At 53.5% G+C, this 17,349-nt stretch overlaps 1 protein-coding gene across 2 annotated transcripts; it reads left to right on the top strand.

Moving 5' to 3' along the window:
• Positions 1-4,370: 4,370 nt before the first annotated feature.
• On the top strand, positions 4,371-16,658 carry AARS2 (alanyl-tRNA synthetase 2, mitochondrial). 2 transcript variants are annotated; one of them, XM_032340129.1, is made up of 22 exons: positions 4,371-4,641; positions 5,612-5,803; positions 6,345-6,490; positions 6,707-6,874; positions 7,606-7,750; positions 9,814-9,959; positions 10,161-10,269; positions 10,628-10,666; positions 10,767-10,878; positions 11,363-11,496; positions 11,940-12,084; positions 12,343-12,515; positions 12,654-12,767; positions 12,857-12,997; positions 13,654-13,791; positions 13,884-13,993; positions 14,155-14,263; positions 14,554-14,676; positions 14,809-14,919; positions 15,440-15,523; positions 15,639-15,749; positions 16,149-16,658. In XM_032340129.1, exons 1-22 carry the CDS (start codon positions 4,399-4,401, stop codon positions 16,377-16,379), a joined length of 3,024 nt encoding a protein of 1,007 aa, XP_032196020.1. In that variant the 5' UTR covers positions 4,371-4,398; the 3' UTR covers positions 16,380-16,658. The 2 variants fall into 2 exon arrangements, with proteins under 2 accessions (XP_032196020.1, XP_032196021.1); XM_032340130.1 differs by lacking the exon at positions 10,628-10,666.
• The last annotated feature ends 691 nt before the right edge of the window (positions 16,659-17,349 follow it).

The raw sequence follows: 17,349 nt of genomic DNA, 5'->3' as shown, positions 1-17,349 counted from the left end.
ATAAGGCAAAGCCATAATAAATAAATAAAACTAGGAATACCTCTTATAGATTGAACTTTTAACCTCGACACTGAAAGACCGCTTTTATGATGAGGAAGTTCCCAAAGCTGAGTTCCCTATGCTCAGTAAGGGTAAAAATTCCCTTGTGTCTCCTCTGACCATCAGTCCAGGACAGAATGCATCACTGACCTCAGGTTCCTGCTCTCAAAGCCAATAAGGAAATCAGGAAGGACCATTTCCATTCCCAGATTAAGGGCGTCGCTTCTCATGAATAAGGTGAAAAGAGAAGGCTCAAAGAATGGGCATCTTGGACCTGCCAAGATAAGTAAGTCAAACAACACAGGGGCAATCTCAGACCCAGGGAGAGCAGCACTCAACCCCAGCTGAACAGCTAGCTTCCAGGAAACAGATTCAGTTTGCATTTTAAACCCCAAAATGAAATTCTTTTAAGATATTTATTTATTTAGGGGCGCCTGGGTGGCTCAGTGGATTAAGCCGCTGCCTTCGGCTCAGGTCATGATCTCAGTGTCCTGGGATCGAGCCCCGCATCGGGCTCTTTGCTCAGCGGGAGCCTGCTTCTCTCTCTCTCTCTCTCTGCCTGACTCTCCGCCTACTTGTGATCTCTCTCTCTGTCAAATAAATAAATAAAATCTTTAAAAAAAAAAAAAAGATATTTATTTATTTATTTATTTATTTGAGAGAAAGAGCACGCGCATAAAAGCAGGGGGAGGGACAAAGGGAGGGATAGAGCACACTCCCCTCTGAGCAGAGAGCCTGACTTGGGGCTCAATCTCAGGACCCCAAGATCATGGCGTGAATCGAAGGCAGACGCTTAATAACTGAGCCACCCAGGCACTCCCCCGCTCCCAAAAATGAAAGTTTTACAAATACTAAGAAAGATGGTACGTACTACTGAGAGAAGTTCCCAGGTCAGTAACTTCCCAGTCTGGTGAGTTCTCTCCATGAGTATCTATCCTGAGAAACTGCAGGCCTTAAGCTTCACTTCCTCTTCGGAGGACAGTGGCAAATCAGAACAGATACATCGCAATCCTAAAAGAACCACTTGGCTTCCCTGGGGAAAAAAGGAACTGACTTAGCAGAGAATACCACATTTAAAGAAAAGAAAATAATCATTTTTTAATGGCAGGGACAAAATAATAAGATGGAGGGAAAACTCTTCTTTAAACAGAGAACAACTCCAACAAATGCATTTCTAAAAATCCACAATACATGCTTTAACTTGGACGAAACTTGGAAACATTATGCTAAGTAAACCAGGTACAAAGGGCCATATATTGTGTTATTCCATTTATATGACATGTTCGGAATAAGCAAATCAACAGAGACAAAAACTAGATTAGAATTTCCTAGGGCTGAGAGGGCTGGGGGGATTGGTCTACTGCTAAAGGGTATGAGGTCTCTTTTGGGGTGATGAAAGTGATTATGGTAACAGATAAGGACTCTGTGCACCTACTGAAAGTCACTGAATTGTACACATTTTAAATGGGTGACTTGGAGGGTATGTGAATTATATTTCAATAAAGCTGTTTGGGAAAAAAAAATCCATGGCTCCATACTAGATCCATGTTAGTCTAAAAACACAGAGTTTCTGGGGCACGTAGGTGGCTGTTGGTTAAGTGTCCAACACTTGGTTTTGGCTAGGGTCATGATCTCAGGGTCATGAGAATAAGCCCCCAGTCAGGCTCTGCTGTCAGCATGGAGTCAGCTAAAGATTCTTTCCCTCTCCCTCCCACTCTCCCTCTGCTTCTCCCCTCACCTTATTTATGCTCTCTCTTTAAAATAAATAAATAAAATCTTTAAAAACACGGAGTTCCTGGGGCACCTGGGTGGCTCAGTGGGTTAAAGCCCCTGCCTTCAGCTCAGGTCATGATCTCAGGGTCCTCGGATCCAGCCCCGCATCAGGCTCTCTGCTGCGGGGAGCCTGCTTCCTCCTCTCTCTCTCTCTGCCTGCCTCTCTGCCTGCCTCTCTGCCTACTTGTGATCTCTGTCTGTCAAATAAATAAATAAATAAAAACAAAAAGAACCACGGAGTTCCTACTATAATACAAAAAGTTTCTAGGAAAAAAATCTGAAAAAGAAAGAAAGTTGACATCAGAGGCCCCAGCTAGATTTCTCGAGCAAAACACTCCCATCTCAGTTTGGGGAAGAATTTCACAGTCTTGTCTCAAGATCATCAATCTCACAGAAATCCCCATCTGGCTTTGGGTTCCTGTTCCAAAAACATTGGAAAAGCCAAAACAGGCGAAACGCACTTTCAAAACAACTCTTTTAATTTACGTGGGCAAGGGAAGAAACAGAGGATCACGGGATCGATGATATGTGCTCTGTCAGAATACAAAGCTGACAATTCACTATTGCTATAGAAACTCAAGTCCAAAAAAGACTAAACATTTCCCAAGGAAACCATGTTTCAAAAGTCCCTAAATAACATAACTCATAAAGAATGACCAAAAGAGCCCACAGGGATGACTGAAACCTTGTAGGTGAACACACTGATTTCAGCTCTGCTGTCCCTCTTGAGCTTCAATCTTGGCAATGTCTCTTCTTAACCTGCTTAATTTCCTAAACCCAGAGCAGAGGTTATTATGAGATGCCCCATGAGGACTCCGGCTGTACCCACAAGGGCCTGTGTTGGCATCATGGTCAGGGCTGTTACCATAGAGATAAAGACAGAAGCAGGAGGTGGATCTCTCTTACCCTAATGCAAAGCACACAAAACCCTAAGGCTTTGGGAAGCTGAGAGAGAGAGAAATCCCTGAAGCTGTTGGTCAACAGCTTCATCTTGCTCTGACAACCTGGATTCTCTCTAATCCCCAGGCAAATTAAAAGACCAAACGTTATTATGCAATTAATAATGGAGCAGATGCTGTTTGGCTTCAGTCCCCCCTACACTCCTGTTCCAAAGGGTCTGCTTCTGTCCCTTAGAACAAAATGGTCATTTCCAATGCCAAGGACAAAGGGCATCGGCAAGTGTCTAGAACAGTGCCTGGCACATAGTTTGTAATCGATATATATATATTTTTTTTTTAAGTATATATATATATTTATTTACTTAAGAGAGAGAGAGTGATCAAGTGAGTGAGAGAGAGAGAGAGAGAGAAGGAGCAGGGGGAGGGAGAGGGAAAAGCACACTCCCGCCAAGCACAAAGCCCTACACGGGACTCAATCCCAGGATCCCCAGATCATCACCTGAGCAGAAGGCAGACACTTGACCCACTGAGCCATCCAGGTGCCTTACTGAATGCTTCTTTTTTTTTTTTCTTTTTTAATTTTTTTTTTGTTTTTTTTTTTTTTTTTTTTTTTTTTTTTTAATAGGCAGAGAGACAGACAGAGAGAGAGAGAGATGAGGAGAAGCAGGCTCCCTGCTGAGCAGAGAGCCCAATGCGGGACTCGATCCCAGGCCCCTGGGATCATGACCTGAGCCGAAGGCAGAGGCTTAACCTACTGAGCCACCCAGGCGCCCCTAATTTTTTTTTTCTTTAAGATTTTATTTATTTATTTGACAGACGAGGTCACAAATAGGCAAGAGAGGCAGGCAGGGAGAGAGGAGGAAGCAGGCTCTCCGCGGAGCAGGGAGCCCGATGTGGGGCTCGATCCCAGGACCCTGGGATCATGACCTAAGCCGAAAGCAGAGGCTTTAACCCACTGAGCCACCCAGGTGCCCCTTTTTTTTAATTTTTTAAAAAAAGATTTTATTTATTTATTTGACAAACAGAGATCACAAGTAGGCAGAGAGGCAGGCAGAGAGAGAGGGGGAAGCAGGCTCCCTGCTGAGCAGAGAGCCCGATGCGGTCTCGATCCTAGGACCCCCAGATCATGACCTGAGCGGAAGGCAGAGGCTTAACCTACTGAGCCACCCAGGCGCCCCTACTGAATGCTTCTTGAATGAATGCTGATATTACCTCTCTTGGCACTCTGCCTTCTTCCCTCGGCCCGGAAACACAAACATACACACGTGCAGACACATGAAGTTGAATCCATGTCTGTTCACTTCAACTCCAACTGTAACCTTGCAAAATTAATAAACGTAACAATTACTACTACAATATAGATTTCTGGAGAGCAAGAATTTTTGTTAAAGTTGTGACTAATATACCTTAAGGGCCTAAAACAATGCCTAGCACTAGTAGGCTCTAAGCGAATATTTGTTTAATGACGAATGAATTAAGGGCCTACCAGGTGTCAGGCAGCTGTGCTAGCTAAACCTAATCCCGCTTAAGTCCCCTTCCCAATCACTCTACCTGGGCAGTAGAGGCTGCCTTGAGTCCTCCTACCGCCAGGGACCGCTGTAAAAACCGCGCGGCTTCCTTTCCAAGTCACCGTCTATATATATAGACGGTGCCCTTTGACCCCGTGAAGTCACTGCCCCAAGTTAAGATGGCGGTATCGATGGCAGCCGCCGCCGGGCGACTGAGGCGGGCCATTCGAAGGTCGCCCCTATGGGTGAGCCCCAGCCGTCAGCCGCTCTCATCCGAGCCCCCTCCAGCCCAGGCCACGGCCGTACGGGACGCCTTCCTGAACTTCTTTCGGGACCGCCATGGCCACCGCCTGGTGCCGTCCGCTTCCGTACGGCCCCGTGGCGACCCCAGTTTGCTTTTCGTCAATGCCGGCATGAACCAGGTGGGGGCTGAGCCACCCTTGTCGGGGGCGGAGTTTGTAATTTCCCACCCCACCCAACCCTCCCCTGGAGAAAGGCGCCGCGGGATTGGGCGAAAGAAGAGAGGGGCGGAGCTCATGGCTTCTGGGGAAGGGGGGCAGTTCGTGATTGGGCTAAGTGGTTGGGGACACGAGTTTGGGCTTGGGGAAGGCTCCACTTGGAAACTTCAGGGTTTGGGTTGAGTTTTAGGTCCAAGAATGCAGGATGTGTGGGACGCCTGGGTCGCTCAGTGGGTTAAGCCTCTGCCTTCAGCTCGGGTCATGATCTCGGGGTCTGGGGATCGAGCCCCGCATCGGACTCTCTGCTCAGCGGGGAGCTTGCTCCCCCTCTCTCTGCCTGCCTCTCTGCCTACTTGTGATCTCTCTCTCAGTTAGAAAAAAAAAAAAAAAATGGTGGGTGTGGACTTTTATGGGGGCAGACTGGTGGGGGAAGTCTGGCTTCATTTATTCATGCTTTAAATAAAGATAACTAATAATTAGTATTGCTAGACTGTGTTCTCTAAGCTTTTGACTTTGAGCACCATTTACCCTCTGAATTTGTCTTCATCTGTAAAATGGGCGAGGAAGGGGAGTATGTTAACCTTAGAGGCTGTTAAATGCTGGCTTGTGAGACCTGCCCTGTGGTCTTGGTTTCATACCCTGAGGTTATTGGGTGTGGTTTGGAAAAGCTGAAATGGAGGATGAAGCCATTCAGTGCCCTGTTACCAGCCCTCTTTTACCTTGCCTAGTTTACTAGCAGAGGGTCTCTGTTTCATGATTTATCTACCCTTTGTCTGTTCCATGCACACTGGAGATGGGTGCCTCCAGGCTCCCAGATTGCCCCTTGGCCAAGACCACACTGCACTCTGAGGGGTACAGTAAGAGTCTGAATACCCCACTCCCCACCTCTCCTTTCTGCTACGGAATGAGAACTGAGATCTTCATGTGTTTCCAGTTCAAGCCAATCTTCCTGGGCACTGTGAATCCACGAAGCGAGATGGCAGGTTTCCGACGTGTGGCAAACAGCCAGAAGTGTGTGAGGGCCGGAGGACGCCACAGCGACTTGGAGGATGTGGGCCGAGACCTTTCCCATCATACCTTCTTCGAGATGCTCGGCAATTGGGCTTTTGGGGGTGAATATTTTAAAGTGAGTCTCCAGGAAGCCCTGGATTTAAGAAAGGGTCAGTAGTCAACCAAGAAGGGGCTGGGGATTAGTCCTGTCTCCATTCTTAGTGTCTGCTTAGACAGGACTCATACTGGACGCAGAGGCGAAGTGCTAGGTGAACATGTATGGGAGGAATGTGTTTCACTTCTGTATTGGATTGTAAGCTCTTTGAGGGCCAGGACTGTGCTTCTTGCCTAATGGCTAATCAGTAATTATATGAATAAATGGTCAGGCAGAAATACTAAAATGCAGGAGTTAGAAATCAGCCCAGCTTAGGGTAGAAAGACAATTTCATGAAAAGGATGGGACTTGAAAGAAAGGATTTAGAGGAGGAAATGAGCTTCCTGGGCAGGGGGAAAAAAAATTTCAAACAGAAATGGTCCAGGTTTGTTCTGGAAACAAGATGGGCAGTGGAATTTTGTCTTAAGCTGAGGGCTGAAACTCATGTGGCTTGATTGGCACTTCACTGGGGCCCTCTTCTCACCATGTTCCTCCTCCCACCCCATGTGGGTTTCCCCTGCAGGAGGAGGCTTGCAGCATGGCCTGGGAGCTGCTGACTCAGGTCTATGGGATCCCTGAGGACAGGCTTTGGGTCTCCTACTTTGGTGGTGATCCCAAGGCAGGGTTGGACCCAGACCTGGAGAGCAGGGACATCTGGCTCAGCTTAGGGTAAGTTTGCCTCTGCCCATTATGTCCACTTCTGGAGGGCAAGAGGACTGGCAAATAGTATCAGCATCAGTCCTCAGAATCTCAGCGAATCCTAGGAGACTGGAGTCAGCCCTATTTGTCCTCTCGCTGAGCTTAATGGAGAGGCTTTCATGGCCGAGAGGGTTCTGGCTCTCAGGTTTGTCTGTCTCCCTACCACTCACTTGGCTTTCTTCTCAGGGTGCCTGCCAGCCATGTGCTTTCCTTTGGACCCCAAGAGAACTTCTGGGAGATGGGGGACACTGGCCCTTGTGGACCGTGTACCGAGATCCACTATGACCTCGCTGGTAGAGTGGGAGCCCCCCAGCTGGTGGAGCTTTGGAATCTGGTCTTCATTCAACACAACAGGTAATAGGGGCTGAAGCGGGAGGGAAATCCCTGGCCAGAAGTGGAAAAGGTAGCAGTCAGGAGACTTTGATCCATTTCTTACAAGAAAACCCAAACATTTAAATGGTGCTTACTGTGTGCCAGGCACATTTCTAAGTACTTTTCAGATAATAACTGATTTAACCCTAGTCTGTGCTCATAACAGTTTATTTATTTACTTAGTGGGGGAGCACAAAGGAGCAGGGGGCAGTGCAGAAAGAGAGAGAGAATCCCAAGCAGCTTCCTCAGCGCAGAACCCAATGCAGGGCCTGATCCCATGACCCCGAGATCATGACCCATGCCAAAGTCAAGAGTCAGATGCCCAACCAACTATGCTCATAATGGTTATACTAGTCACTGCTGCTTTCAGTCCTCAGCTTTTTTATCACATGCTGAAGCTGAGCTTCATGATCTATTAAGATTTTCTTTTAGCTTTGACCTGTCTCCTTCTCAAGGCAGAGAATTCTATCCCAGAAAGGGGACATGTGGATTCAGGCAAGGGCCCGAGCAGGGGTGTGAGTAGAGATCACCCTTTACAAGAAAGTACATATATGAACTAAGGCCATCACTGTCTGCCTTTGGTGGAGAGGGGTAGAAACTGCCTTCTGGTTCCTCCCACTGTCAGCCCCCTCTCATTCCTCCCCTGCACGGGCATCTGCCTCACCCCTGTAATCCTGTGTGGGGCCTCACCTTGCATACCCTTCCCTGGCCAGAGAGGCAGATGGAAGCCTGCAGCCCCTGCCCCAGCGGCACGTGGACACAGGAATGGGCCTGGAAAGGCTGGTGGCCGTGCTGCAAGGCACACACTCCACCTACGACACCGACCTCTTTTCCCCACTGCTCAAGGCCATACACCAGGTGAGCCTGCCTCTTCCCTTCCAGCTTTGGCTTTCCATCTTTATTAAGAACTCTTCATAAACAATGACCGATCAAGGATACCAGAGTCAAAAATGAGGTTGGGGTTCATGTTTATTACCTAATATTACCCCTAACTCCTTCCTTCATTTATTCAAAAAATATGTGTTGAGTGCCTCCTGTGGGCGAAGTCCTTTGTGTTTGGTATGGCAGAACAGCAGTGAACAGAAAAGAGATCATGGAGATTACATTGTAGTCTAAGAGATAAATAATAAGTAAATGTATTTAAGAACAAGATGGCAGATTTAAACAAGAATGCAGATTGTAACCTGGCAGTAAACATGGGTGATAGTAAGTAGGAGGGGGTTGGGTCCAGAGGGCTCTTACAGCAAGTGTTTGGGGAAGGCTCACCAAGGACATGATCTCTGAGCTGGAACCTGAAAGAGGAAGAGCCAGCCACAGGAAGCTCATTTCAGGTAGAGGGGACAGCAGGTACCAAGGCCCTGAGGCAAGAAAGGAACACAAAAGTGGCCAGCTAACTAAAGAAGAATCACATGGGATATAGCTGGAGAATGTGTCCCTGAGATTTCACTGTCTAACAAACCACCTACCACTTTGTAGTTTAAAGTAACAACCAGTTAGTTGGTGTATAAGCCTGTGGGCTAGCAAGATTGGCTGGGCTTTGTCAGGTCATTTGGTTTTCTTGAGTTCATTCATACATCTGTAGTCAGCTGCGAGGCAGTTCTACTTCTGAGGATCGGTTGGCTGGCTGGCTGGCTTGCTGTTTGGGGCAACACGGGGGACCAGGCTGTGTCAAGCAGCAGGCTAGCTGGGGCTTGTTCACATCACATCACAGCTCAGCAAGGTTTTAAGAAAAGCAGGCGCACACGAGGACTCTTGAGGCCTAGGCTCAGAGCAGTGTGAGCTGCACCTCATTCTGTTTGCCGAAGCAAGTCACCAGGCTAGCCCAGGTTCAAGGAATAGAGAAATAGATTCTGTCCCTGGATGGGAAGCAGCTGTGGTCACACTGTAAAGTGGCACGCACATGGAAAAGGAAAGGATTGTGGCCCTTTTTGCAGACAATCTACCGTACAAAGAAAGGCTGGAGTCAAACCTTGTGGGGCCTTGAAGTCCAAAGTGGGGCTTTTATTCTAAGTGTGGTGAGAAGTGTTCTGAGGTGGGGCAGGCCACTCTTGTTGCCCTGGGGAGGGTGGGCTGGAGGGAGACCTGAGATGACACTAAGAAGCCAACTGGGAGGCTAGTTCATCATCCAGAGAAGAGACAGTAAAGCAGGGGTTAGGCTGGTAGCTGTGGAAGTGGAGAAGAGTAATTGATTTGAAAGATCTCACAGACGTAGGAGCAAAAGGCCCCAGTGATGGGTGGGATGGGATGGGATGGGGAAATAAAAGTCAAGGCCTGCTCCTGAGTTTTTGAGTGGAGTAGCATGGTAAGTGGCAGGACTGTTCATGGGGGTGGGGGTGGGGGGCAGGAGGGAAGTGCCACCAAGACACAGATTTGGAGCTCTAGGCGTGGAGCTGGATGGACCAGGCATCTGATTCCGAGCACTTCCATGTAGGCACAGCTTACAACTTACACCCTCCCTCCCTGCTCCCCACAGAGGTTGGAGGAGTGGGTGTGGGCCATGGAGAGCGCCTGAGCTCAGGCAGGCCAGATTCAGATCTCAGATCTGCTCCAGTGCAATGTGATATGATGCATGGCCTTGTGGCATTCAGCTAGCTCCTCTAAGCCTCTGTTTCCTCTTTTTAAAAAGAGGCCAGTAATACCAGAGCAGCATGTTTTGGATATTAGACAACGTGTCATTCAAGCACCCACTCATTCTGATAGCAGAAATTCAGTACGTGATCACAGCCATGATCATTGTTAGTGCTGAATGTGGCCCCGGCGGGACATGGAGCAACTCCCTTTCATGTTGGAAGCTTCTCTGTGTTCCAGATGTGATTGGCTTTACAGGGTAGGGCAGATGCTCTGGTGCTGATGAAGAGTACCCCACCTGGGCCACGTTAGGCAGGGCCAGCAGCCACATCTCCTTGTCTCCCACTTGCCAGGGTTGCGGGGCACCCCCTTACTTGGGCCGGGTAGGAGCAGCTGACGAGGGGCGCACAGACATGGCGTACCGTGTGGTGGCCGACCACATCCGCACGCTCAGTATCTGCATCGCTGATGGCGTCTACCCTGGAATGTCAGGCGCCCCGTGAGTCTGGAAGGGCTGCAGGGAGAGGCGTGTGCTGCTGGGGGATTGCAGGGGTGAGGAAGGAAGGAGATGGCAGGAGGAGTGGGGGAAGGGTGAGGGCTCCAAATGGAGAGCACACACTCTGGACCTTGCCCTCCCCACTCTCCATAGTGCTGACCAAGGGAGGCTGGGGGTTCATAGCTGGCCTCTGAACCCCTCTAGGCTGGTTCTCCGTCGGATCCTCCGTCGAGCTGTGCGCTTCTCTACAGAGGTGTTGCGAGCACCGCCTGGCCTCCTCAGCAGCCTGGTGCCCATCGTGGTGGAGACACTGGTGAGGGCAGAGCTTACCCTTCTGAGCCTCCCTGGGTACTCAGGAAGCTTGCAGCTGAGCCCAGACAGTGCCCCCAGCCTAGGCTCCCTACCCTAAGTGTCCAGCCCAGGTCCTATGGGGCTGAGAAAACTGGGATTGCATACAAGAAGTAGGGAGCCCTCAGGAGGTCTCCTTGCCCGGGCAGCTGAGCCTTTGAGTTTGGGATCCCCTTCCTCCTGTATTCCCTATTTGGCTCCATTCCCCATCCTTCGATCTGAGCTGAGCTCCCCAGGCAGGTATCCTCAGGGAGGCCCAGGGTGGGGAGTTACAGAGTGGGTCAGTTGCCTTTCACACCTTCTCAACCCTCCACCTCCCTCAGGGGGACGCTTATCCAGAATTACAGAAGAACTCAGCCCAGGTACTGGCTTCAGATGGGAGGCAGGGGCCAGCAAGACGGGGTGGAGAGCGGCTCTCCTTCAGAGGAGGTCTAACTCTAGTCCCTCCCTGCCCTGGTTCAGATAGCCAGCCTGATATCAGAGGACGAGGCCGCCTTCCTGGCCTCCCTGCAGCGGGGTCGACGGATCATTGACCGGACCCTGAGGCGCCTGGGGCCTGCTAAACTGTTCCCTGGTGAGTGAGGTGCCTGGCCAAGGTGTGACAGCCTCACGCAGGCGAGCCAGGGCAGGCAGAAAAGGGAGCTCGGGCAGGCCTGTGCCTAGCATCCACACCCACATTGCCCCATGCCCCTTTCCCTACACTGTCTCCCAACACCCAGACCTCTCTGTTGCCAGACACCACCCTGATTCTCTCCACTTCCCCACTGCCCAGCTGGCCCTGCCTCCAGTCCCTGCTTCCCAAGGCTGGCTTCTTGCCTGGAATGAGCTTCCCATGTCCTCTGAAATGACAGATGACAAAGGGGTACCCTGGGTTACCCTCAACTCTGGCCTAACCCTTGTCCTGGACCTAGTGGGGTAGGCAGGAGACACTTGTGCTTGGCACCTGGTAGCTTCTGTGTGCTTAGCCCTGGCCCTTACTGCTCCCTCATTCCTTTCCCTTTGGGCTATCCTGACCCTTGCCCCCCCACCCCAACACCCTTTGTCTTCCTTCCTCAAAGCTGAAGTGGCCTGGTCCTTATCGCTGTCTGGGAACTTGGGGCTCCCCCTGGACCTGCTAGAGTTGATGCTGGAGGAGAAAGGTGTCCAGCTGGACTCGGCTGGGCTAGCCCGACTGGCCCAGGAGGATGCCCAGGTGCAGGCTGGGGAACACCGTCCCAGGGTTCTTTGGGGACAACCTGATCCCCAGCCCTGAGTTCCTGGGGGAGGAACTCTTAAGGACAACAGGAGGCTGAGGTGGGGTCTGACCCCTCACCTCTGAATGACCCATAGCCTTGCGAGAATCCAAGTGCAATGGGCTGACCAGGAGCAGAAGGGGAGAGACCAGCATAGTGGCCTAGAGAGGGGACCTCCAAGGGCAGCAGTGGGTGAGGGGTGGGAGGGAGGCCTGATCCTGGGACCCTGCGTGAAGGCCCGTTCACTGACCAGCCCAGGGTCTAGCAGCCAGCCAAGCCCTAGCAGCTTACTGCAAGGGGCTGCAGGGTCCACACAGCCGTGTGTGGCAGGGACAGGGCTTCAGGGAGGCTTCCCATGGCACCATCCACGTGCCCCTTCCAAACGCATCTGCCCATCCCGCAGCACCGGTCACAGCAGGCTGAACCTGTTCAGGAGCAGGGACTGCAGCTTAGTGTCCATGCACTGGGGGAGCTGCAGCGCCGAGGGGTGCCTCCAACGGATGACAGTCCCAAGTACAACTACTCCCTGCGACCCAGCGGGGGTTATGGTGAGAGTCTGGACGGATCCTGGTGGCCACAGGTGTACCTGGAGGTGACCGGGGAAGGAAGGCTGTGACAGGAAGGAGGGTGGCCATGGTTGCTCCCGGCCCTGCACATTCCTGGGATAGCCCCCAGGGGTCGCTGTCACACCCGAAAGGGGCCCGTCCTCTCCAGCCACGTGCCTGTTGGCTTCAAGTAAGGCACAGACCCACATCCCAGGTCCCATACCATGGCCTAGCACCGATAATGGTTCTTCTCCATGGCAGAGTTCAGCACCTGTGAGGCCCAGGTGCTCCAGCTGTATACAGAGGATGGGACTGCCGTGGCCTCCGTGGGGAAGGGCCAGCGCTTTGGCCTCCTCTTGGACAAAACCAACTTCTACGCCGAACAGGGGGGTCAGGCTTCAGACCGAGGCTACCTAACGCGGGTGGACCAGGAGGTGAGAGACACACACATACACACACACACACACACGAGTGAATTTCTGCCCCCGGCAGGCCCAAGCTGGGAAGGGAACCAAGGGGAGGGAAAAGCTACAAGCTGCCACTCTAGAGCCATGGCCCCTGCCCTTCCTCAGGATGTGCTATTCCCAGTGGCCCGGGCCCAGGTCTGTGGAGGCTTCATCCTACATGAGGCTGTGGCCCCTGAGGACCTGAAGGTGGGGGACCAGGTGCAGCTCCACGTGGATGAGGTAAGAACCCCACCACTGATACTCGGGATATCCTGCTGCCTCTCAACTCTCCCCACGCCCCAGCATCCTGGGTGACCAAAGTGTTTCAGGCCTGGCGTCTAGGCTGCATGAAGAAGCACACGGCCACCCACCTGCTCAGCTGGGCGCTGCGGCAGGCCCTGGGCCCTGGCACGGAGCAGCGAGGTTCCCATCTCAATCCTGAGCGCCTGCGCTTTGACCTGGCCACGCAGGTGAGCGGGTGCAGAAGGGCTTCAGGTGATGCAGCAGGCTTACAGGGAGGTAGTCAGGTGGGGGGTGGGGGTGTTGGGGGTTCAGCCAGCCCAAAGACCTGGGCCTCCCATGGCTCAGTCACCATGAGGCCGTGGGGGGGCATCTTGCCCTTAGGCTCCTGGTGCACCAGGGAGGGGGCCGGCCAGACGGTGTCCAGAACCCTCCTTTCACCTCCAGCTACCCAGCTTCCTTGTTCCTGCTGTCACCCAAGACCTTCTTGCTCCAACCGAGCTGCCCTCCCTCCCCTGTCTCCCTTCCCTTCTTGCACATCAGGCTCCGTCCTTGCCCCCACACCCCCCCTCCCCGCATTCCTGGGTTTCTCTTCTGTTGGGCTGCCCCTTGTTGGGTGCTCCCTCGGTAGAGAAGAACATGTTCGATTCTTCATTAACTTTTAGTGCCTAGTGAAAGGCCTTTAGTTCCCAGCAGGCCCTACTCCCAGGTAGCTTTCTGAGGAAAAGAACTGCCTGCTCCTTGAAGGCTGAGTGAGCTCCGCTCTGGGCTAGCCACTGTTTCAGCAGCAGAGGGTAGTCAGCCAGCTGACTGCTTCTTGCCGTGTCAGTTACTGGCGTGGAGCTGACTTCCTCTCAGTCTGTCCGTTTTCCCTCCACCCCACCAGGCTCCACTGACCTCACAGCAGCTCCGGGCAGTGGAGTGCACTGTGCGAGACGCTGTGGCACAGGACAAGCCAGTGTACGTGGAGGACGTGGCCCTGGCACGCACTGCCCATGTCCCTGGCCTACGGTGTCTGGATGAGGTGAGCTGCCCGCCCCCCACCACTGAAGATCACCTGCCCCCTACATCCCCACACACAGGTTGGGTAACAGACTTGTTCCCTCCCACCCTCAGGTGTACCCAGATCCTGTGCGGGTGGTGTCGGTGGGGGTGCCTGTAGCCCATGCACTGGACCCGGGCTCCCGAGCTGCACTGCAGACCTCTGTGGAGCTGTGCTGTGGGACGTGAGTCACTCCTGCCTGCCTGCCTGCTTGCCCCCACCTGGGGCCCCAGGTCCTCACCCTTCTCTGGTCTCTGGAGCCACAAGCCACTGGTTCGGAGCTGAGGCTGCTCTTTCCTGTGCCACCGTCCCCACCGACTTCCTTCTCTGTCCCCCTGGCCGCAGGCACCTGTTGCGCACGGGGGCTATTGGGGACCTGGTCATCGTTGGGGAGCGCCAGCTCACCAGGGGCACCACCCGCCTGCTGGCCGTCACCGGGGAGCAGGCCCAGCAGGTTAGCATGCCAGCAGGGCCCGGGAGGCTGCTGTTTGGGGGATGGGGGGCAGAGGGGGCCCATGCAGCTGACACTCTCAGGCTGGGGGATGCCAATGCAGAAGCAGGGTTTGGACCTGTATGCGGATAGGGCAGGGCCAGCTGCTGGCAGCTGCTGTGATTGGCCAGTGCTTTGAGTGGTCCTGATGGTTACATATTTCTAATTTGGCCCACTGGCAGTGGGTTGAGCCCCTATCCTGGTGAGGCAAGAGTAAGCCAAGCAGCCCTGAACATTCTGTTCCATCCCTATAGGCCCGAGAGGTGGGCCAGAATCTGGCCCAGGAGGTTGAAGCGGCCACAGAGCGGCTGAGTCAGGGCAGCAAGGATGTGGTGGCGGCTCAGAGACTCTCCAAGGACATGGGACGACTTACCGATGTGAGGGTCACCCCCACCATAGACCTGCTCCCCACCTTCTCCTGGCCCTCTTCCCTTCTCCATGCCTCCCCCTGCCCCAACTCCAAGTCTGTGGCTCAGAGAAGGGCCCTGCTGATGGGCTTCTGGCTGTAGGCCGTGGACCTGGCCGTGATGCCCCAGTGGCAGCGTCGGGAGCTTCAGGCCACGCTGAAGGGGCTGCAGCGGCGCGCCAACACGGCTGTTCGGAAGCTGGAGCTGGGGCAGGTAAGAAGAGGTTCAGCTGACACACTCGGCAATGGTCAGAGCTGCTGGAGTGGCACACCGAGAAGCCTCTTGGCCTGACATGGGGGGCAGAATGGGCAGCTCCTCCCTCTCCCACCCACTGGGCACCATCACCAAGCCATCCTGCCACATCTCTCTGCCAAACTGTGCCTTTCCTTCAACTCCCGAGTCTGGCTCAGACTCTCCCTCCAGGAAGCAGACTGACTTGATTAAGCCATTCAGCCCTCATTGCTCCTTGACTATAGATCTGCCTTCTTCCCGCCCCCTTTCATCCATCTGGGCTCCAGCCTTAGACCTTGACCTTCAGTAGCATATTTGTGAGGGTCTGGAGCTCTGGTGAAAGGACAGAGATGGGGGGAGGGAAGGACACAGAGCCCCTGGCACCTCTGTTCAAAGCCGAAGACCATTGCTGGGGGCGGGAATTTCTGGACTGGGGCTCACTGTGGAAGTTGGGGCCTGTTACCTTCCCGCCTAATGCCATCCTTCCTGCCCCCTCCCCCAGGCTGCACAGAAAACCCAGGAGCTGCTGCAGCGGCACTCTCAGGGGCCCCTGATTGTGGACACAGTTGCCGCCGAGTCCCTCTCAGTGAGTGCTGGGGGTGGGGGTGGCCCCAGGGTTCAGAAGAGGGAGGAGAGTCCCTGGTGGGAGGTAGCTGGGAATCCAGAGAGCAGTGGGCTCACCATCTCCCTCCCTTGTCCAGGTGCTGGTGAAGGTGGTGCGGCAGCTGTGTGAGCGGATGCCTGGCACCTCTGTGTTCCTCCTCAGCCCCCAACAGCTGGGGCATGTACTATGTGCCTGTCAGGTGGCCCAGGTGAGAGATGGAGGAGAGGAACCTCCCCCACCCCCAACCCTTCCTGGTCCAGCCCTATGGTTCCCCACCTTTGATTCCTCCGAGACAGGGTAGAAGGGATGTATGGGGACACCCCAGGACGGGCATAGGGCCATCTCTTAGCCCTAACCACATCTCCTGACCAGAAAAGGCACCATGAGCTCCCCTAATTACCGCCCTGCTCCAGGCCACACATCCCTTGCAAACAAATAGCAGACATTCATTAACCTCCACCCACGTCCCCAAACCCCACCATCTCCTTACCTGATTCCCCTGCCATGCGCCCAGCTAATCACCATGATGCCAGTCTTGAGGGAGATGGAGTGGATGGTGGCGGGCAGGGGTGCCCTGCATCACTGTCCCTTCTGCATCTGTCCCCAGAGTGCCACGCCAGCCTTCACAGCAGAGGCCTGGGCCCTGGCAGTATGCAGCCACATGGGGGGCAAGGCCTGGGGCTCTCAGGTGGCGGCCCGGGGTGCTGGAACCACCACTGACCTGGAAGCTGTCCTCAGTACCGCACGAGCCTATGCCCTAGACCAGCTCCGACCCAGCTCACCCACAGACTCACATAGACTACACACACAGCAGACAGGCCCGGGCCAGGAGCTCTGAAGGAGTTGGCAGGACCTCCCTGGAGACTGAAGCAAAGGACTAAAGGCTGGAGGCCAAGCAGCTAAGCCCAGGAGGGCCACCTGGGGCCAGGCCCTGGGTGGACACAAGGAGATGGGGCTGTGGAAGGCAGAGTGGACCCAAAGATACACCCCTCTCTCACTGGTTGAGTGTGGAGCCACGACTGTCTTGGCTGTAATTGCTCATTAGGAAGTATTTTCACCAAGGGGCACCTGGGTGGCTCGGCCGGTTAAGCATCTCCCTTCAGCTCACGTCATGATCCTAGGGTCCTGGGATCCAGCCCCGCGTCAGGCTCCCTGCTCAGTCAGGAACCTGCTTCTCCCTCTCCCTCTGCCTTTCTCCCTTGTGCTCTCTTTCTCTCTGTGTCAAATAAATAAATAAAATCTTTTTATTTATTTATTTGTTTGTTTGTTTATTTCACCGAAGCTAGGAAGCCCCAGAAGGTCTTTTGCTTATAAACAAGAGCAGTTTTCCCCACCCAGCATCCACAACGGAGCCATCCTCGTCGCCCCTCCTGCTCAAAGGGCTTTCCATGCCAGCCTGTTCTGGGCACCCACGAGGGTCTCCCTGGCCATGGAGATCCAGGCCTGCCCTATGAAAGTCACAACAGCAGGGCAAATCCTCTCTGGTGCCACTTGTTTCATTAACAGTGACTTCCCATTTTCATGAAGGGCCTGTCGATAAAATGAGCAACAGGTATTGGTCAGTTGCTGAGAATGTGGTGAGAACCAAAGGCCTAAAACTTGCTGCACTTGTAGAAGCTTGCTGCTAGTGGGGAAATACACAATGAAGAGAAGGAAGCGGATGTAAGGCAGCGATGAGGTCTGCAGAGAAAGTGGGACCAGGGATCAGGAGGGTGGGTGAGGGTGGGTGACTTTGTTGTTTCACGGGGAGGTGCCATCTGAGGGGAGGGTGTGAGCCACAAGGGTATCTGAGGGAGGAGTGCCCCAGG

This window comes from Mustela erminea, chromosome 4 (genome assembly GCF_009829155.1).
Source record: "Mustela erminea isolate mMusErm1 chromosome 4, mMusErm1.Pri, whole genome shotgun sequence".
Taxonomy (NCBI): domain Eukaryota; kingdom Metazoa; phylum Chordata; class Mammalia; order Carnivora; family Mustelidae; genus Mustela; species Mustela erminea.
Note: the sequence above shows the minus strand (reverse complement) of the source record. Positions and strands in the feature narration are given on the sequence as shown.